The sequence below is a fragment of the Hippoglossus hippoglossus genome, chromosome 9 (genome assembly GCF_009819705.1).
Source record: "Hippoglossus hippoglossus isolate fHipHip1 chromosome 9, fHipHip1.pri, whole genome shotgun sequence".
Classification (NCBI taxonomy): Eukaryota; Metazoa; Chordata; class Actinopteri; order Pleuronectiformes; family Pleuronectidae; genus Hippoglossus; species Hippoglossus hippoglossus.
In genome coordinates, this window is record NC_047159.1 from 26,683,095 (window position 1) to 26,706,213 (window position 23,119).

Here is a 23,119-nt window from a genome sequence, read left to right on the forward strand (position 1 = left end):
ATCAAACTTGTATCCTATAAAACAGACTGTATTTTTCCACTCACCACTTTGTTGTCATAGAAGTTGATGTTATAGGAGTCCGGGATGAAGAAGAAGCGGTTCCTCCATTTCTTGTTCTCCTCCAGGTACTGAAAGAGTGAGCCAGAGAAGATGGACTTGTTCTCCAGAGGAATCTGTGGAACACAACACATTCAGATCGTCTGTCGAAGTTCTGTCAGTCAGAATCTTTTGAGAATTTGAGATTGTACATCAAACTATGGGAAACGCATACAAATTCTGCTTTTCTGTGCTAAGAGAGATGGCTATTGTGCAACCTGGTTGTACATTTATCAATGTTTTTTCACTTTGACTGATCAGTATTTTTTGACCTCTTGCTGCTACAACTTAGTAAATGTCCCCATTGTGGGACAAATAAAGGGTTATCCTATCATTATTAATGTGGGTGGCAGAGGAACCCGTTAGCCTTACACAGTGGATAAGTATCGGTTGGAGTTCATGCTCTTGGGGTTCTTATCTTTGGAGAGGAACTTTTACACTTTTATAAAGTCCTGGAGTCCATTTACAACCTATTTAGAACCTGATTGTCTGAGAACAATAACAGGTCTGACCTGCTGGGGTTTGACTTCGGGACAATAGTTGCTTTATTGTCAATGAATTGTGTTTGTACATTCCTGATCTGTGTCATAACTTGTTTCCATTTGGCAGATATGTCATGACCTGTAAACCTGTTAAAAGGTATGAGATAACAATTTAATTTTAATTTAATAATTCTGACTTAAGTTGAAATTAGATTTAAACGATCTCATAAATCTGACTTAGTAAGTCTTGGTAAATCCTAAAGGTTCACAGTGTGTAAGATTTAGGTGAAAGGGATCAATTGGCAGAAAGTGAATACAAAATAATCCTAGTGATGTTGTCACTATTGTGTAATCACCTAAATTGTATGAATTGTTTTCTTTAGCTTAGAATGGACCCTTTATAGTTAAATACGTGATATTTACATCTGGAGTGGGTCCTCTCTACGGAGGCCGCCATGTTTTTTACAGTAGCCCAGACTGGACAAACTAAACACCTTTTGAGTTTTTATGACAACTGAAGGCTACCACAGGTTTTCCATCATGTTTGGAAGGGCAGGGTGAGGTGAGGGGTATTCAGCTGCAAAATTCAACTTCCCCACTAGATGTCACTAAATTCTACACACTGAACCTTTAACATGAGTGTTTTTACTTCCATCCTTCTTCACATTTCCTCTGCTTTCCTGTTTTACCAGGCAGAACTTTCAGATGTTTTACCTTGCGATGCAACAGCTGGGGTTGCGGGCCACCCACCTCCTTCTATGTCCGAAACGAACTTTGTTGAAGAGAGCCACTCCATACTGCTGCTCATACAGATGCCCAAACTCCCCTGTAACCGCCCCAGTCCGAGCTGCAACACACACACACACACACCAACACACACAACACACACACACACACACACACACACACACACACACGGAGAGTGAGTTAGGAACGTAGTGGGCGAATAGTTCAAGAACGTTCTGCGTTGTTGTGAATGTGCTTGCAATGCCGCCATGCTCATTGTGTGTCACACTGTGCTTCAAACAATAAGCACAAGGAGCATTGCAGCCTCAGGGTGTGGTAGTACTTTGTCAACATGTATTTTCCTCTGTGTCTTACCAAAGGGATTCAGAAACATGAAGAAATACAGTGACTCGATAATAACATTTCCACTTTAAAAGAGAATGAAAGAGCTGGTGAATTCACATGATTCACACACAAACACATAGAAAGAAAAAAAGTCAGCACACAGAAACGTTATTTAATCACGCAGTAATATTGACCTTAAGTTTTCAATACTCACTAAATGTAGCCATCATAAAATACTGATTATACCAGACAAAGTACGACTGCAGTGAACTGAGCAGAGCTGAGTGTTACGGAGCGTTCATTTTTGAGAGATGGTGTGATCCTAAAGAAGTGCCATATCAAAAGTGGACAAGCATTTTAGATTCTATAACAACATTTGCATTCAGTAGATAACCTTCATCATATTGTTCAAATGGAATTCAGCTGGTGGGAAATATGTTCACCAGTTGAAACTGCAGTCGGGAGGAGGATGATGTGTTTGGTCCCATCTGTTCCACATTGTGGTTATGAAATGTTGATGAAATGTGGATGTAGGGAGCCCACAATCAAACTTTCTGGAAAGTTGCCACACTCATAAGGAGCGCTGAACCGAGTCTGGAAATGAGGATGGATATGAGCTGGAGAATGTGTCATTTTCTTTCACCAACAACTGTTTCATTAGAAATTCTAACACGTAGCTGTGAATTGTAACAAATTGTTGTATCACACTAAATGGATACAGGTGAAATGGGCCTTACATCACTGTTTGAAGTGTGATAATAAAAGCAAACTTTCTTGAATAAACATCCTGGTGCCCAAAGAGAGTGAATTGTTTCTCTTCCACATTTGGTTCATATGACTCACCTCAGTCGACCTCCAGTTCCCTCCCACAAAGAATGTATCACACAGAGCTGCTTTAGTGTCACAGGGGTTAACACAAAGAGTACAAGCTAACCATCGGGGAATTATAATTAATTATAATTATAATGCTTGCTGATGATAAACTTATATCTGTATCCCTCTCTCTGGCCACACTTGAACATTTTATTGCCTGATAATTGCTGTGATTAATTAGAATAACTTTGCTCCTGAACAGGCACATGCTGTTTTCTGACTAACTGGCCCTGTGGACAGGAAGTCCCAAGAGGAATGTGACCTTTAGCTAGGAAAACAAGAGATGGAGGAAGGGGAGACATGCCAAGAGAAAGTTCAGTCCAGTTTTTTTATGTTATTTGCCATTTTTAATTACATCATGTGCGTATTAAGCAAATATATTAAAGCCTGGAGACATTTTTCTCAAATTCTAGTTCACAGTCCAGACTGCTGCTGTTGGTGTGATGATGTGGAGAATGTTTTCTTGACACAATTTGGACCCTTAATATCAATCAGTCCTGGTTTGAATGTCAGTTTATCTCAGTATTGTTACTGACCATTACTGAATGCAGTAGAACTGGAGCAGAATGAACATTTTCAATATCTTGAGGAGTCATAAGAACCAAGTCTATTTGTATAGTAACAATGCCCAATTTGTTTCAGTACTACATTCAGTCAGCAGCAACACCATTCCTCAGAGAATGTTATCTAAGAACTCGGTGAGTAGATTAGTGCACATGAGATAAACTTCCTCTTTTTGGGTGGGAGGGGCTGGAACAGTGCAGGATGAATGCATCATAGGCGGGGGATTAGAAAACAAGTCAGGGCTGACTCAGTTAATTTTTAATGCAGACAGTGACAATACAACTGCTTCACATCTTAGTCATACAGCACTAAGCTCCATATGACCATGACTACACATGAGAGAGCTCCTGAAAGGGGAAATACCCAAGCCCTAACCCCCCGTAGGACTGCTGTAAATCAGAGAATACACCGTGGTGACCACTGTCCTTTACAATACGACTTTAAAGAAGTGTTAGAATAAGGACTTCTTTTTTGCGAAAAAAAAAAGCAGCAATAATAAAACTCAAGTCCAATCTGTAGTTTCATCCATCTGGCAAGAGTGACAGCAGCTGCTTCACAGTGGTTGCTTTGAAACACACCAGGGCTGACACACTTCTTTTGGAAGAGTCACTCAGCGTCATCACATGACAACCAGACTGTGTCAAAACGCCGAGGGGAATCAAAGACCTCATTCATTACAAGCAAGAGACAACAGCGGGAGATAAACTCGCAGATAATGTTGCTGCTATTTGACTGTGATATCTACATTAACACAAGTTGGCAAACCTTGCTGTGTTTGCACTGAAACATTCCTCAATTCAGGACATTTCATTGCCAAAACTAAGAGGATCCTACAAAGTGCCTGATGTGTTGTGACTATTTGAGGTATTTCTCACTGAGCTTTTTTTCCTTTTTCAAGACACTAGTGTGTGAACGGCTGTATGTGAGGTTCCCTTCATGGTGTGAGGGTGTCTTTATCCACCATTCTTTAAGGGCTACAGACTGATTCTGCCACGCTTGTCTTTAACCCTATTCATCCGAGGACTGAGCTGATATATGGATGTACTTTTACTCACAAACAGCATTATGTGAACTGTTCCTGTGGAATACTAAAGGAGTGAGAGGGACAAAGGGAGAGTCTCTTGAAACTGAAGACGGATCCTTAACTAGATCATATTGCATGTACACTCAGTATAATCATATCATTTCTCGCTGCCTAAAGTAAATAAAAAAAGAAATGAGACTGCCTGCAATCCCCTACCAAGACATACAAAGAAGAACATTCTGTTCTTAGCTTTGATAAATACCTGGACTGTGCCTGGCATAAACACAGCATTCATCTCCATCTGACAAGAGTAATGTAGCCATTATTTCTGCCTGGGTCTGTAATCCATTTCAATCTTTTGGAGTGGGCAGTTTTATTAGCACTGCAGAGGTTGTCAAGTCAGTCTTTTTTGGCATACCACAAAAAGTCATGTAACTTCACATTAAACTTCATCCATTTGACTGACTGTTTACACTGTAAAAGTTACAGAGACTTAAACTGAATGTACTGATGCATCTAAGATGACTAGTGAGGACTGTGAGAACTACAGAGGACTAGACTCCTCTTTCAGAGGAGGAAAATAAGTCACAACAGCAGCCTAGTCCATGAGTCTATCCTGTTCCTGGTTACTAACACATTATAAATGTATTAATGCTGCTGAGGCATCAATTTGTGTTCGGTGTTTTACAATAACAGCTGCTCAAGGTGGAGCGAGATTTTAGTAGTTTATATACTGTTGTTCTAGTTTGGTCCCGTATTTCTAGACCTAGGGGTCAGGCCCCTTCTAATGGCCACCGGATAAACCTGAGAGGAGATGATCACTGAAAGACATAAGAAGGAAAGCTCTGACACATTTGTTTTTATTCATCAAATCTTTGCTCGTTTAATCTGTAAAATTACTAGTAACCATATGTGAAGAACAAGGAATAATATAAAAAAGATGTTCACAAGTCAAAAACAAATATATTGATCTTTTACTTGGGTAAGTACTTCAGATTTGGAAGTTATGAGAACATATCCAGGATCTGCTGCTGTGAGTCTCGCTGACTCTTTGTTGTGTTACAGCTGGCTAACAGACCAATTGTCCAGGGGCCTTCTGCAGTGCTGAGGCCAGCTATCAGCTCTAATGATACTACTGTGCTGTCTTCCACCGCCGTGGTAATCTAATCCAAGCAACACTGCTTTTTGTTTACACGGCAGCTTTTATCACTGACATCAGTCCAACAGGTTCAGCACGTCTTGATCATAGAGTTCAAAGCGAAAACCAGAGTACTATTTAATAGACCCACAAGAGAACCCACCCCCCAACTTTACCCCCTCCTCCTTTCTCCACAGTGTCTTAACAAAAACATTCCACTGAGATAGACCCATGGGCTGACTCATAAATTTAGACCGGGTTCCCATCGCAGCTGAGGCGAGAGCGGCAGCCAGCAGTGCTTGTGTAAGGATCTAGAGCGTCGACCGGAGAGCAAATTTAGTTGGATGTAAACAAGTTTACTGAGGTAATTAGAGGCAGAGCAGGACTGTTAGTTCAAACGTTTCACAAAAAGCTATCTTTTGTTTGCACACGTCAGCCAAGAGGGGAAGTTCAGTGCTCTGCTTCAGGATTTTTACCAGATAAGTGGACCACCAGGGCTGATCTTTGTGATGCAAAACTGACCCAAACCTGATACAGAGTCACGTCAATCTAACTCGTTCATCCATACAAACGAGTTGCCCTGATGCCTGCAGCTATGAGTCAAATAAATCTAACTACAAGACACATAAAAGTACAATGTGTAAGCAGGGCTCCCATGAACATCAGAGATATGAGATGCACTCAACAGACAGGATAATGAGAATGAACTGACCTCTAAGGCTCATTAAAGTAACATGACAATTCACACGCTCAGATCTGTTTGAGGATGTATGATAAAAAGTGTTTTCCGCTGAAAGATATGCAACACAATATGACAGAGGATACTGTGATATATGGGTGCTTGTTGTGTAAAACTCACAGATAGTGATTAACTGGCTCTCCCAGTGCCAGTGTATAGATTCAGAATGAAACAAATAAATCAAAGTGAAAACAACGTGGTGCAGCAAGCATCACTCAGAACTGTGGAGCATCCATGGAGACTGTACTGGACTCACATTAGATCCCCAGCATGCATCATTATCCCCGTGTGGCCCTGCCTCTGCAGCACTTTTTCCTCATTTAGCAAATTAATTTGTTTTTTCCTGCCCACAAATCCCACCCTCGTTGACCTGTTTTCCAGCAGGAGCAAACAGCTGTTTTCTGTGAAACTAAACAATCCGACACAGAAAACAGACAGTTTGCTTGTAGTGAACACAGTGGAGCCTTTAGCCAGTAAAGAACCTGATTGATCTCTGGATTAAGTGAAACCAAGACAGAACTGAAAGATGAATTATTGGACTTCAGATGAATGCTAATGATAGTTTATGTCTCCTGGATGTATAAATAAGCAACACAGTAGTGATATTAATAAGGAAAAAATAGAACCCTGGAAAAACCCTGCACCATTGACTCAGCAGTAGCTACAATAACACAACGTCTATCATTTCTATGGACTAAAATTTGGTTCACTGTGCAGTATCATAATAATCTGGACAGTAGGGTTAGATAATGAACCACAATACATTATGAATGATATTGACCTCATAACCAGGGGGTTATGTTTCTGTGGTCTGCTTTTTTGGTTGATTTGTATTATGTTAGTCAGGAGGATCACGCAAAAACTACTGGACAGATTATCATGAAACTTGGTGGAAGGATGACATATGGGATGAATCCATTACATTTTGGTGCACATCCTGATCAGGGGACAGATCCACTATTTTGCTTCCAAATAGAAATCTGGATCTTGTGAATTTAAATGTGGTTTTATATTGGGACTTTGGCAGATTTATGGAGTACCATTCTAGTTTTAATTCATGATGTTGCAAGATCACAAGGCAGGCTGATCTAACATCATAGTAGTAGGCTAGATTAGTTATCTTGAGCATCAGAGATTCGTTAAACTAGCTTAACTTAGTTTGAAGTAGTGGGCTCAGTTTCAAGAATGGCCTCCTCTTCTACTTTCTGCTTTTTCTCTACTGTTTTTTTTGTAACGTCACCTCACCTGTTCTGTTTGCCTCATGCGCTCATACATTCAGACCTGCTCAGCCACCAACACGTAACACATGTATATGGTGGGGTCCCGGCAGCAGGTATACCCAAACCTTTCTAAAACAGGTCTCTCTGTGCTGAGAAGGGCGTGTGTGTTGAAAGTGAGAGTGCCACACCTCGACAGGCCTGTTGTCCACCTAACACTTCCTCCAGAGCCTGAAGATTTAACACTGACAGGGAAAAACACTCCATGTTCGGATTTCCTGTTTCTTTGCCCCTCGCCCACTGACACTGCTGACTCTGCTCTGTGTGTGATTACATAAGGGAACACTTTGTCAATGTGAGCTAAGATGTGTGTTTTTGGGATCTCTATGAGGGAAAAACTGTGAAACCAGGACTAGAATAATAAACACTACAACATTGGTGTTCTTTTTTTTGGGGGGGGGGGGGGGGGGGGGGGGGTATTTTTGACAAATAACAATATTTTTTCTTAATAATACTGACAGCCAGGAAGTGTTTGGCTCTCTGCTGGGAAAAAAGTAATCCCATTTCTGTATCTATGTGGTTTAAGGATTTGTTATTTTGTGGCCTGTAAGAAAATGTGATGAGTAATTTAAAAGGATAGCTCACAGAAAAATGAAAATGCCCTCATTATTTACTCACAACAATGCCGATGGAGGGGTGTGTGAAGTGTTTGAGACCACAAAACACTTCCGGAGTCTCAGAGTTTCAGCCAAGGCGACCTCTTCGTCAGATGTAATAAAACAGCAGAAAAAACACAACATGCCTCCATACTGCTCGTGTGGTGTCATCCAAGTGTCTGCAAGCCCCGACATTCATATTCATTATACAAGTTAAGTAAAAGGAGAAAAAAGAAAAAGGGAAAATCTGCTGATCATTTTTTTCTGACTTGTCTCTTGGATTCAGTGGCTGGAAATTGTGTTGTACAATTTTTTCTACAGTTTGTTCCAACATTGCCTTTGTACAGACAGAGGGTTTGTAAGTCATTAACTGAGGCATTTGTACTTTCAAAGTTTCATTTTGTTTCACTGCTGCAGGGAAATTGAAAGTTAAAACTTATTTTTAGTCCCTGGAAAAAGCCTGAAAGTTACATACAATTTTGGAGGATTAAGGATCTTTTTTAACCTTTGTCATTGACTCAAATTGAAATTAGTATAAAAGCATAAGCAAGACACCCAGGTACGCTCATGACAGTTTCTAAAGAGGAAATGAGAGGTTAGCCATGTGATCTTGGTCATTTCCACCCTCTCCCCACCCCCATATCTCCCTTTTAAACTGACTTCATACTGGAGGTTATATGAGGGAAGTCAGACACGCTGATAGCTGGTTTAATATGACTCTGCTCTGGGACTCAGAGTTATTCTTATCAACAATCAAGGCAAGGCTTTTCTACCTGTCAGATGACAACAAGATAGGTGTGAACCGTTTTATCAGCTGGTCATAAATCATTGATATGTTTGAATACAATGGCACTGAGGGATGAAGATATCTATGAATGAGATTACCTGATAACTTTCCATTTCTACAAAAGAATTTTCTTTTTTTTTACAAATTTTAACTCCGGCAAAGAAGTTTATCAACTTCCCAATGCATCAAGAACTAAATTAGTGACTGTGTGGGATGTGTGTGTATGTGGACAGCTTTAATGATAAATCCAGGCACTTCCCTTGAAGCCAGCCTGGCTCTGGGTCTGTCCTGGTTGCAGAGACTGCGTGGCGCTGGCTACGCAGCTCAAGGCCTGGAGGAGGTTTCCTTCCAGCCACACACACACATGCTTTTTCATGCATTCCTCAGATTCCACATCTGATGCATAAGTCTGTGTGTGTGAGCATCACTCTGAATTGGCCACTTAAGGCATTTAAGAAAAAATATGACGACGCTTGATCTGTTACACAGCCTTCCCTCTGCATTTCCTCCTAAGAGGTACTGTAGTCAGCCGCATGACCTGCATCTAAAACTAAAATCAAGAGAAGTCTGTTAACACAGAGGGGTCAGTGGATCTGGAGGGTCCAAGCGGGCCAGCGGGACAACATTTCAGTTGGTATATAATAATTATTTCCCCACATGATTTTTAAAACGTTATAATACAAGGTTGTACGTCGATACATGGGGTGGCTGGCATGGCACATCATCTAAAAACAGTAGGATAACTTGGGCCTCATCCATACTGCTACCGTTTTCAAACTAAAATGATCTGTCCACATGAGCATTTGGCTAAATATCAGTTTTAATCCCATAAAATGGCTGAAAATCAAGTGACCAATGAACACGTAATGCACGTAAAGAGGAATTTTCGTTGTTAGTTGCAGAATTATTTCATATTGCTTGAATAATAGCTTGCCTCGGAAAAAAATATATGCAATTGTATCATTGTAAAATGCAGCATTTAACTGCACAACAGCTGTTAGCAAAGACAACAGGGTCAGCAGTGCTTGTAATTTATTATCCATGTTGCGTTCTACACTGGTAGCTGTGTCTGATGCTGGTTGTTTCCTTCACGAAAGGGTCAGGTGACGACAGGAGCCTGACGAATCAGGTTATGTCGTGGCCAAAAAAAACCTAATCAGCAAGCAGTTGTGTCTACATCATTGTTTCCACATGTCTCCGTTTCTGCCCGTCAGATGTCACAAGTTTTCAAACAATGGGACAAATCTAGGCCCCTATAACTGGGCCAGCAGCAACTTTTCCATTTCCGAAAACGTATCATAAACGGACAGTGTTTGAAAGCATCAAGAGTAGGGCTGCACCTATCAATACTGTTTTTATAGATTAATCTAACGCTAATTTGCTTTGATTAATCCAACTATGAATATTAATATATGACTATCAAAAATAATTTATCAAAAATAAAAAAAGGTTTTGAAAAAGGCATCTTAAAATAAAGTTAATTAAATTAATTTTAGAATAAATAAATAAAAAGATTTGGTTTGAGTTTCCCCCTTTCCTTTTTTTTTCTTAATATATAGCTACATTGCACATATAAACAATCTCAACAAATATTAACAACTAAACATCTTTAACACTCCTTTTGTCTTTGTTTCCACTTTCTCTTGCTCAGTGAGAGAAGTAAACTCTACTGTGTGCTGCCAGGATTCACTACCGTAAAGATGGAAAACGCTGTGCAGGTTAAAATAAGACTAACGTAAGTTCGAGAAAGGTGCGAATGTTAAATTGAAACACTCCGTCACAATCTTATAACAGGTCTGGGTCCGTATAGAGCAGCTTCTGGGTCCGGTCTGGACTGCGGTCCGACTATAGGTGACCTATGCTAGATGAGAGTGGTAATTTATTGTTTTGCTTCAGCGTGCTCTTCAGGTGAGTCCATGCTTTGACTGTGCGCAGCCACCTTACATACGATGCGTCGACGCCTTGTTGCGCAAATCGACGAATTTACATAGTTGATTACGTTGATGCGTCGCCCTAACCCTAATTAAAAGGAAAATGAAACTGTAAACGCTCACATCTGTGGCCTCCATGTTTATTACCGACCTCTGTACACAGCGTGCTAGATAATGTGAAGAGCTACAAAAATCTGAAATAAGTGCGAAGGCTTACAGGGTGAACGTAGCTTTAATGAATCAGCTAATCACCTAAGTCAGTGGAATTCGAACTCTAGAGACCATGAAATTCTATACGTTGTTTCATAGCAAACCACCAAGTCTTTCAGTCTGAACCATTTAGCATTATTAACTTACCATCGATAGGATCAAAAAAACTCCAGCTAAGCCTGAGATCAGATGATCACAGGCGTAGGGCCAGGCAGCTTTCACGCCATCCGTTCCATACTCATCAATATTAAGGAGTCAGAATGACAAAGATATTCTCGTGCTGTGACACATCAGATGCTGAACCACACCCTTTGATACCCAGTGAGATTAACATTTCATGTTCCCTCCTGTACACCCTGTACTGTCCCTTATCTGCCACACTCCACTCAGCTCAAGATCAGACATGTCCAACATTTAAACTGAACAAGTTCCACAAGATCAAATAACAAGATCAGATTCTTATTTATAAGAGCTGCAGCTGATAGAGGAGCAGCAGTCTATCTTTTCTTATCTTAGTTGGATGAATGAAAATGCTGCTGTTAAACAGCTCAGCACATCAGATCAGCGGGCTGGAGCTTGTCAGCAATATTCATGTCTGTATTTAACATGAGATCAAAGTCTGAATGACTATGTGAAGTAATAGGCTGATAGAGTCAATAGAGGTGGGGCAGCTCCACCCATGCTCCATAGAAACCCAGCAGCCTGACAGCTATCTGCAGTCTTTTCCCAGAGATCACTCGCACTGAAACTTGAGCTGATTTTGAAATAGCCCAAGCCCAACAGAGCACAAATGACTCTTCCGTGATTAAATTAGTTTTTTGACGGGGAATATAAAGAATCTGAAAATATTTGAATAATCAACAAATCCTTTATTGCTTTATTTTCAGTCCCCTAATTGGGAGTATCATCAGCTTTTCTTCACCAAGAGGAAGCTGGATATCATAAATGTCTGGTTAGAAATAACACTTGGAATGTTGTAGTGAGACAAACTTTCTGGTATTTTATAGACCAAGCGATGAACAAATCTCTGTTAATCAATTCATTATCATTACCGTTTTTTTTAAATTACAAACTGAACAACTTAGGATTTTAGACAGTTTCTGTTTGACCTCACCGATGTGACCTCGGGTTTCAGGGATACTGTGATGAGCATTGTTTCTTCGTTTTCTGACATGGCATACGTAGACCTAACAATCATGAAACTTATCAGCAGACACATTGATGATAATATCTATATACACAATCTGACCATCTTTAGGCTCAAGACTTAAAATTAATTTCTGGTCAAATAAAAAGATTGTAAACAACATGATAGAGGAAACCGTTTTAAAACGAGTATAAAACGTTGCCATCGTCAGTATGATTCATGTAGCTACAGGGGTGGGGAGGGGGCCTGACCAAACTAATGATCCTGAGTTTTAAAAATCCTGTCCACTGCCCTGCTCACACCCACGCCCCTAGAATCTCGCGTTTATTGCCAAAGCACATCGATAGTGATAGCTCAGGCGGATTTAACAGTCAGTTAACAACACATTGAGTCTGTTAAAGACAGAAAGAAGAACTAGAGTCCCACCAACATCCTGGTAGAAGAATAAAAAAATGACTCATTCTCACACAGTAAGTTGACTCATTCGGACAGTGGCCGCTGCGTAAAAACGCACGTGTGCCCAAAGCAGCACGCACCAAACAAACAGCCGCTCACCTGAGATAATCTCCCGCTTGGCCTCATCCAGGTGACTGGAAATGACGTCCCCCATGCTGGATGGAAGTCACAGTGCCAGACCGACGCGTCTGCGGGTCTGAAACGGGTCTTCTCGCAGGACACACGCAGGGGGAATCCGTTCAGAGAGGAGCAGACACTTGTAGGAACCTCCTCAGCTCCTCTCCACTGTTTCACTGAGTGACTGTGGCGCACGGAGGAGACGGGCGGTGGCGGACAGAAGGAAAAGTGCTCGGCCTGTTGCTCGGACAGACACACCCTCCCTCAAAGTGAACAGCTACTCCCACTTTACACTTGTGCTGCGTTCATGGTATGTGGGGAAAATCACCACAGCCTCCAAAAAGAAGATACCTGTGTAGATGGGGGAGAAAGAAAATCTCCAAAATTGTTTGTCTGTGTGGATTTGTACACATTTTAACTAGAGCCAAATAAGCAAGGAGAGCTTGTTTTCTGTTAACATGAAGGTTTGAATAGTGTTACAAAGCCAGGTTCCAGAGGAAGGCTACACTAAAAAGCTACAAACTACAACAAGAAGTGCAATTCAAGTCGCGTGTAACAGAGCACACCAACGAAATAAGAATATTGACCATATTCAGTCTGAAGTATCTGGATTCAGGGATCAGTCAGTAAATAGAGCCCCACGTAGAACTGTTATCTGGGCCCAAAACATGAATTAAACGTCTAGGATATTAATCAAATCATTCTCATTCCTTGTAAATGAAAGAAAATAGAAAAGTTGTCCTTCATGTAATAAATTATATTAAAGTGCAGTACAGAAAACGAATCTGTCTGTGGCACACACGTTACAGTGTTTTGTGTTGTTCACATGTATCCATCTATCTACATACAGTAATGTGGCCCCGCTGCAAATTCAAATTGTGTATTTTACTTTAATATGAAGCAAGTGCATCAATACAGTCCTAAGGTCTCTCTGATGTATCAGCACTTTATTTATATGATATGTGTATATACTTGTGTTTCTCAACAGAAATTTAACAATGTCTTTCTGTATATTATTATTATTATTATTATTATTATTATTATTATTATCATTATTATTATTATTATTATTATTATTATTATTATTATTATTATTATTTATGTTATATTATTATTAATCCTCCTTTAACTGGACGATTGAATTAAAAGAGACAAGTGAAATGTTTGTGTTCAACGCAATTTAAAAACATTTACATCAATATATATCTATATCTATACATACAAATGTTTCAACAACAAAGGCACAAAGTTTGCAGTAATGTTTTGGGGCTTTTCTCCTCCTCTTTGTTCACCTCTCCTTTGCTGCCCTCTCATGGACACCAAAGCTAACTGTTTTCTAGAAGTGTGTAAAGAGCGCTCCTTCATTACAGGCTGTGGACACCAGAGAGGAGTTTAGTCATATCCACCTCTGCTCTGCACCTCTCCTTCATACATTCCTAACCCACAATCTGCATTTTCATATTCCAACATCTTGAATCTTAATATATCCTTAAATATTAAAATATGAATCAATGTTTTTTTTAAACTGCATTTATTCACATTTATTTGTTCTTCTTTTATTGTATTTCATTATAATAAATACAATAAATCAGATATATCTCAGATCTGAACAGCAGATATTCTGTTTATGTTTCTGACACATTATTTTCAAAATAAAAGCAGTCGAAATTAGAAAATATTGTCAATAGTTCTTTTCAAGGGATGATGTGCTTTGTAGTATCCTACACAATTCCACTTCCAACATGTCCAAATATTATCTATGTTTTCGCTGTGAGCTTTTTAGTCGTATTAGTTATGATAACATCAACAACCACAGTTTTGTGTTCATCAGTGAAAAGCATTCCTCTAGCTCCAGTGGGAAGTAAATGCTGGGTGATAAAACACAAAAAGAAAAGCAACTAAATAGAAAGGGACTAATTTTACAGTTTGATAGATATATGCAGTAGATATATGCAGTTCTTCAGTTATAAAATTTAAATCCCCCCTAAAATGATTTATATAAGTGATTGTCTGTGACCAGGTATGAACCTACGTATAACTTACTTGCATCCATGTGAGTACATGTACATGTGTACGTATGAACTTAAATGAATTTACTCTTACTATAGTCTCCTTTTTCAGTGTCTCCCTTTTGACTCTGTCACTGGATGTATAAAACACAAACAATTGACATAATAAGAATAATAGGCAATTTGAATGTTCAGGATATTTTGGGGTTGGTTGTCTATATGTATTGTTCATTTCAATAAAATAAATATGCAGTTCAATCAGATGATCTTGGAGAATACATTTTGCCTGGTTTAATGTTGCTAAATAGGCTCCTCTAGTCTAAACAATGTTATTGGATCAAATCAATTAGAGATGCAACTCTTTTACATAGATACCATGAAATTGGAAGGCATAATCACGAGATGGATCTTCAGCTAAAATTGTAATCAAATTTTTTTTTTTTTAATAACACAATATTATCCAATAGATCACTTCGCTCCCAAAACACAGGCTCACTTGTGGTTCCTATAGGGTAGAATGGGAGGTAGAGCCTTCAGATACCAGGCTCCTCTCTGTGGAACCAGCTCCCACTCCCACACATGCTACTATAGGTCTAGACTGCTGGAGGAACTCCTAACTCCCCCCCCCCCCTTGGTTGACATGTCACTAACTTTGTGTTTTTTCTCTCCCATAATCTCTCTCTCTCTCTCTCTCTCCCTCTCTCTCTCTCTCTCTCTCTAGGTATCTCTAACTCCAGATGTACAGGGTCCAGATAACAACAACAATTATAATTATTAATATTATTATTATTTATCATCATCAGTATTATGGTTATTATTGTTATATTAACTGGTGCCACTAATGACATCTTTACGTCTATAGTTATCACTCTCCTCTTTCTCTCCCTCTCCCTCTCCCTCCCCTTCCCCCCTATCTCTCTCTCTTCTCTCCCCCCTTTTCAACCCATCTCTCCATTCTTCCCCAATTTTCTCTGCTCACCCCAGCCGTTGGAGGCAGATGGAGACCCACATGGAGTCTGGTTCTGCTTAAGGTTTCTTCCTCTTAATGAGGGTTTTTCTCCTCTCCAAGGTCGCCAAAGTGCTGCTCATTGAGGGAACTGTTGGGTTTCTCTGTAATTCTAAAGGTCTCAATCTTCTATGTAAAGTGCGTTGAAATTATTAATGTTATGATTTGGTGCTGTACAAATAAAATTGAATTGAATAATAAATGGAATCAGGATGAACAAGTAGTGTGGCTGTGAATATATAGGTTTGGTATCAGTTGTGCAATTTGTAGGAAGTGGAGATTTATTATCCACGTGTGACAGAGTTTGTGCTGACTGTGCCAAGAGTTTTGAAAAGGTTGACCTCGAGTAGAAGAAGTGACCCAAAGGCTTTTATTTTGGCTTTAATTGGAACGGAAGTGCGTGTGTTATTGATGTGGGCTTGTCACGAGTGTGGCACCGCTCAGTTGTGTGTGGAGAGCTGGACGCGCGGCTGAGGACTCATCATGTCACCACTTGGACTAAAAGCCATTGCTGGAGAAAGTGAGAAGTGTTTATTTGATTTATAAAAATACTGTTAATGTTATAACCCAAACATGTTGACGTAGTTTATCATTCGCAGATGGCGGTAGAGCATTATTCCAAAGAGTCTGGAGTATTGCATAGGGATGAAGGGTTATCCACATTCAGTGGGAGACAGTCAGTGAGAGTATGAACGCTTTTCTTCCATGATGTAAATGTAGTTATTATTAATGGTGATATAGATGAAGCAGCTCCTGGTGACACTTGTTATCATTCTGGGACGTTCGATGCGCAAAAGAAGCGCAGACACATCCGAGGCACGCAGCTCAACAGATTTTTACTGTCAGTGACTTAGTTCTACAAACGTGTTGTTTGCTGATGTTCGGTTGGACTTCAGTGTCAGTTTCTATGTTTAATGATCCGCTTTTGGCGTTTGTGTGGAAAAGAGGAGCAGAGTCCTGGTTCTGCGTAAATCCTGCTTCGCTAATCTTTGCCTGTGCGGATTAAGAGCTGTGACATCATCCTCAGAGGAAGAGGAGAGGAGGAGGATGAAGGACACGGACAACTAACAGGCGTCTGTTTGTGCTGTCAGCTGTCCAGTAGCCCATCATTGACCATCATTCAAACTAAGTTATTATATCGTAGAGATTTGCTTTTGCTTCAAACTAAATTATTATATTGTAGAGATTTGCTTTCGCACGCAAGCAATTGCGATCTCACGCGACCAAAGACGCGCACGCTAAAAAAATTGTGATATTTACTGACAATTTATGGTCGTATGATAATAACATCACTTAATAAATGATTTCTAACAATTATAATGTAATTGTTAGCAGATAGATAGTAAACACTATTTAATGTAGGTTACTGTGGACACTCATGAGTGGAGACTTCTCTGTGACAGATAATGACAATATAATCAAACACTTTTGCAATATCATATAATAGCTAACATTCCTTGAGTTGTAGATAATAGTGTACATTAATAAACACTTAAATGTCCTCATATCTGCTAACAACTACATTGTATCGTGTGACTTTGGGTTTAGTGTTGCCAAGCTCATTTCCATCGTCTCAGTGTTTGAGTAAATAGTGCCTTTCTTATAAGGTTTAATAAATTACAAATCTAATGGCTTTTGTTAAGGTAACGAATACAAAGAATTTATATATCTATTCTAAGATGTCAATTAAAACACGTTTTGGTTGTGTATAGGTTTGGTTGTGTAAAAGATTGGTTGGTTTTTGTCCCTTTTATTTGGTAATAACACATTTTTATATTAATAAATTGTTAATAAATTTGTTTTCGCGTCAGATCTTCTGCAGCCTTATAGGAAAATAGTCATAGCACCCACAGATCAAATTTGCAACTCTAAAGCTGTTACTATTAAAGTCTTGGGCATTGGTAATATACAATATAAGCAGTGTAATATAAAACATCATGACACAAACGACACACACACACACACATACAGCCTCCAAAACACAACATTGTGGAAACTGGGCGAGAGTTAGTTCTTTAGAATGTTTTCACAGAAGGGAGAGAAGTGAGAAGTGTAGCTAGGCAAACAAGGAAGCTAACGTTACCTGGCAGAGCATTTCAAATTATGCATCGATCCAAGTATACCCACTGGTAAAGTTGAGTTTTAAGTTCTTCTCGGCTATAAAGTCCTTTGCACATTGTTTCAACAAATATCGTGATAAACAACTAAAGCTACAGCTTCTAAGCTGACATGCAGAGAGGATGAGACGCTGTCCTGTGGCCAGAACATTAACCGCAGACAGTGATACACAAAACTCTGAAACACTGAAACCGAAAAACAGAACCCGGGCTGTGTACAAAGGTGTACAGTAGTATGTTCAGCACATTCACAAAACAGACAGCTGGAGGACTTTGCTGAGACTTTCACTGAATTTGACAAAAAAAGTGTATAGGATTTGAATCACTGACGATTTATACCTTTAACAAGACCACAACTGTGCCTTTTAGATGATAGACAATACATTGCAAGAAATTCCAAAATACTTGCGTACTGTACTGTACTCTACAATCTAGATCTATAGATTTTAAACAATTCATGGTAAAATACCAACTGATCTCTCTATACTGGTCAAAGGTATTTCTGATTTCATAATTCTTTGTTGCTAGGCTGCTGAATAAATTCATATTTATGTCACTCATGTGACACTTTTATATCCCAGTGATCATTCAGGAAAGGAATAAATGTACTTGCTGTTTAAGGATGAACAAGTTTTGCTGAGTAATTCAATTTATTCAACAGATCAAGTTAGCACTCAGCGGATGTCCCAGAAACGGGACGTATGAAATATTCAGCTTGTCATCTTCACCGAGGAGACAGATGCTGTCGAGGAAACAGTGACTCACTCAGCTTTGGCTGATGCAGAGCTATATCATCATCAGTTTTACAGGAGTGAAAGTAATTCAGGACCACTGCAAAAAATATATATTTTGATGGTGCCATTTAAAATAATGTTAAAAACAACTTTTTTTGTCACATTTTTGTGTGAACTCAATCCTGGACGAATACTACAGTAAAGATACAGTGATATTGACGACAGTGTTAATGACTATTAGTGGTATTGACTACCAGTATGTCTTCATGCCACTTTGATAAAAACGCTGACCGGATATCTTCAGATACATAGTCAGATTGACCTGACCAGCTCTAGTGACCCATGTGTGGGGTGACAAGGTTAAACACAAGAGCATTTAGGAGTATGCACTATATGCATTTTAACACATGGACACTATACAGGTAAAGCAGGATCCACTTCAAGTGCCCCAAAGTAGACAAGTTACCTGTCTGATGAAAAACAACCCCCCAAAAAATACAACACATTTTCACAAGGGACATTAAATGCTGTAGAAGGGTTGTAGAGATGAAAGAAGTCTCCTCTTCCATTACATCTGCTTCTCTTACGCATGTTGCTAGTTACAGCTACTTACTGTGATCAAATATACAAAGTAGTACACAGATCTATCTACTGCAGCAGCCTGTTGTTGTTTATCCTGCCGGTGAAAGCTGCTTGTCGGTGTGTCCCATTCTTTCACAACACCTCACCACTTAATCCTGTTGACTAATAGGATAAACGGGACCATTCACTGATGCATACATCATTTACTGTCATTACCAGCTTTCCTCAGACAGCAGGGGCTGGCCGACTGGAGACTGGAGGATTTCAGAGAGCTGCTCCAGCGTTAAACAAATCTTTCGTGATAAATCATATTCGATTTTCATTTAATCTGAGACAAATATTAAAGAATTATCGTCAGTTTAATATTGTCCCAGTTATTGTCTGTATGAGCTGTGCTGTTGGCTCAGATTTATCACAGTATCTCAGTCATGTCCTTATTACATTTTTAAAGCAACTCTTTATGTGAAACGTCACCCTGGCTCTTTGTGGAAACAGGACATGTGGACTTATTATGGAAGAAGATTGTTTCTGCCCCCTCTTTCTTTCTCTCTCTCTCTCTCTCGCTCACACACTCTCTCTCTATCTCTCTCTCTCTGTGTGTGTGTGTGTGTGCGAGGGCGGATGATGCTGCTTCCCCTGTGACGTCACGTCCGCTGACACAGAAACGGCCCAGAAATAGTGGGGAGTGGTGGATGGGGTAAGAGGATTGGGAGCAGATTAGAGGCAGTGATTGCAGTGGGCCCTTCATGTTCAGTTTGACAGACCGGACGGGACTTAAACCCCCACTGAGGAAAATTGGGACGCTGCTCATCAACACAAGTGATAGGATGTCATGAAACGCCGGGTCCTGTCTCTCAAACATCACTATGATTCACATCTCTTGAACTGACTCTTCACGCTATGTATTGAATTCAGTCTTCTTTTATTGATTATATTACATCATACATCATGTTGGTGGTGTACAGCTTCTCCATGAGAGGGTCACAACTATTATCTGTGCCTTGGTTTTCCTGCTGTCCAGCTGTACTGCAGCGGCGCAGGAGTTTTATTAGGGTTTGTCTAAGGGAAATTGTTTTTACATTGTCAAAGACACAGTGTAAAATTATAAACTGAGATGATATATTGTATTTGCATGGTGCATCTTCCCCGTAGGTTTCCAAAAATAAAATTTGCTTTAATTGGTTTATTGTTATTTTTATCCTTTTGTAAATTATTTTATAACTCTGTGAAGAAGAGTGCTTTATAAACTATTATTTTTATCATTACTTATTACCAACACATGCCTTTCCTTATAGACAGTGGGTGAACTGGGAGTTCAATAGTAGCCCGCTGGTTATTCTTCTCTAGGTTGAACTGGGTTATTCCAATGTCAGCATTACAAATATACACATTAGATTTATTTGCTAATCATGTTTACTCAAACAGCTGTTAAACAGCTGTTAACCACATGGTTCACTAGTCTGTGGGGTTTATAATGCTGTGAGGAAGGACAACAGTTTGATACTTGTCATACCTGCTGCAAGGAAACAGAATTTACTGGACCAAAAAATACTTTTATCCTGATAGAAAATATGGTTCTTTCTGTGATTGCTTTCAATTGCTTATTGATTGCTTATCAGGATTCAATTCAATTCAATTTATTTTGTATAGCGCCAAATCACAATATGGGAGGAGAAGAGAGATGGGTGGAAAAGAGGGGAGAGAAGAGAGAGAGATAGGGGGAGGGGGAGGGGGAGGAGAGAGAGAGACCAAGAACAGAGTAAAAGAGTGAAAATTATAGATGTAAAGATGTTATTAATGATAGCAGCACCAGTTAATATAACAATAATAACAATAATACTGATGATGATAAATAATAATAATATAATTAATTATAATTGTTGTTGTCATCTGGATCCTGTACCTCTGGAGTTAGAGATACCTAGAGAGAGAGAGAGACTATCGGAGACAAAAAACACAAAGTTAGTGACATGTAAAATGAATGGGGGGGTTGAGAGACAGAGAGAGGGAGAGAGTGATGAGATGGGGGTTCCCCAAGCTGTCTAGACCTTTAGCAGCATATCTAACAGATGGTTCAGGACTCATCTGATCCAGCCCTAACTATATGCTTTATCAAAAAGGAATGTTTTAAGCTTAAAGCTAAAGATAGTGTCTGCCTCCTGAACCCAGAGTGGGAGCTGGTTCCACAGGAGAGGAGCCTGGTAGCAGAAGTATACCTCCCATTCTACTCTTACAGACTCTAGGAATCACAAGAGAGCCTGTGGTGTGGGAGAGAGGGGATCTATTTGCACAATACAGTGTTATGAGCTCTTTGATATATTAAGGGGCTTGATTGTTGTTGTATGTGAGGAGCAGGATCTTGAATTCTATTCTGAATTTTACAGGGAGCCAATGCAGAGAAGCTAAGACAGACGTAATATAGTCTCTCCTTCTAGGTCCTGTCAGCATCCGTGCTGCAGCATTTTGGACCAGCTGGAGGCTTTTCACAGACTTACTGGGACATCCTGATAATAAAAAAGGCAACAAATGCATGTACTAGTTTCTCAGCATCTTTCTGAGACAGGATGTTCCTAATTTTCATAATATTATGCAGGCGGAAGAAAGCTGTCCTAGAGACCTGTTTTATATGTCCTGGTCAAACATAACTCCAAGGTTCCTCACAGTGGAGCTGGGGGCCAAACTAACACCATCCCAGGTGACTATCTGGTCCGACAGTGTTTCGATGAGATGTTTACGGCCAATTACAATGACCTCAGTTTTGTATGAATTAAGAAGTAATAAGTTCTGGGTCATCCAGGCCTTGATGTTCTTGAGACATTCCTGATGTTGAACTAAGTGATTAGATTCAACAGGCTTCATAGATATGTACAGCTGGGTTTCATCTGCATAACAATGGAAGTTTACGTGGTGCTTTCTGATGATGTTGCCTAAAGGGAGCATATACAGGTGCATCTCAATAAATTAGAATATCATGGAAATGTTTGTTTATTTCGATAATTAAATTCAAAAAGTGAAACTCATATATTATATAGATTCATTACAGACAGAGTGAAATATTTCAAGTGTTTATTTCTTTTAATTTTGATGATTATGGCTTACAGCTAATGAAAACCCCAAATTCAGTATCTCAGAAAATTAGAATATTGTGAAAAAGTTCAATATTGTAGACTCACGATGTCCCACTCTAATCAGCTAATTAACTCAAAACACCTGCAAAGGTTTCCTGAGCCTTTAAATGGTCTCTAAGGCTGCTTCAGTAGGATACACAATCATGGGGAAGACTGCTGACTTGACAGTTGTCCAGAACACAGTCACTGAGGGTAAGCCACAAAAGGTCATTGCTAAAGATGCTGGATGTTCACAGAGTGCTGTATCCAAGCATATTCATAGAAAGTTGAGTGGAAGGAAAAAGTGTGGTAGAAAAAGGTGCACAAGCAACAGGGATAACCGCAGCCTTGAGAGGATTGTAAAGCAACGGCCATTCAAGAATTTGGGGGAGATTCACAAGGAGTGGACTGAGGCTGGATTCAGTGCATCAAGAGCCAGCAGACGTATCCAGGACATGGGCTACAACTGTCGCATTCCTCATGTCAAGCCACTCCTGAACCAGAGACAAAGTCAGAAGCGTGTTACCTGGGCTAAGGAGAAAAAGGACTGGACTGTTGCTCAGTGGTCCAAAGTCCTCTTTTCAGATGAAAGTAAATTTTGCATTTCATTTGGAATTCAAGGTCCCAGAGTCTGGAGGAAGAGTGGAGAGGCACAGAATCCAAGTTGCTTGAAGTCCAGTGTGAAGTTTCCACAGTCGGTGATGATTTGGGGAGCCATGTCATCTGCTGGTGTTGGTCCACTGTGTTTTATCAAGTCCAAAGTCAACGCAGCCGTCTACCAGGACATTTTAGAGCACTTCATGCTTCCTTCCGCTGACAAGGTTTATGGAGATGCTGATTTCATTTTCCAGCAGGACTTGGCACCGGCCCACACTGCCAAACGTACCAATACCTGGTTTAATGACCATGGTATCACTGTGCTTGATTGGCCAGCAAACTCGCCTGACCTGAACCCCATAGAGAATCTATAGGGTATTGTCAAGAGGAAGACGAGAGACACCAGACCCAACAATGCAGACGAGCTGAAGGCCGCTATCAAAGCAACCTGGGCTTCCA

The 23,119-nt window shown here is 39.9% G+C and overlaps 2 protein-coding genes across 2 annotated transcripts in view; one reads left to right on the forward strand and one right to left on the reverse strand.

Moving 5' to 3' along the window:
• niban2b (niban apoptosis regulator 2b) overlaps positions 1-14,561 on the reverse strand; it is a 38,104-nt gene extending 23,543 nt beyond the window's left edge. The window contains 6 exon segments of the mRNA XM_034595626.1: positions 45-173; positions 1,293-1,325; positions 1,327-1,341; positions 1,343-1,425; positions 12,491-12,661; positions 14,552-14,561. Of these exon segments, the coding sequence (XP_034451517.1) occupies positions 45-173; positions 1,293-1,325; positions 1,327-1,341; positions 1,343-1,425; positions 12,491-12,661; positions 14,552-14,561 (441 nt within the window).
• Positions 14,562-15,960: 1,399 nt separating this feature from the next.
• The window catches only part of stxbp1b (syntaxin binding protein 1b), a 29,643-nt gene continuing 22,484 nt past the window's right edge, over positions 15,961-23,119 (forward strand). The window contains exon 1 of the mRNA XM_034595772.1: positions 15,961-16,043. Coding sequence (XP_034451663.1) covers positions 16,007-16,043 — 37 coding nt within the window. The 5' untranslated portion in view covers positions 15,961-16,006. The remainder of the gene's footprint in view (positions 16,044-23,119) is intronic.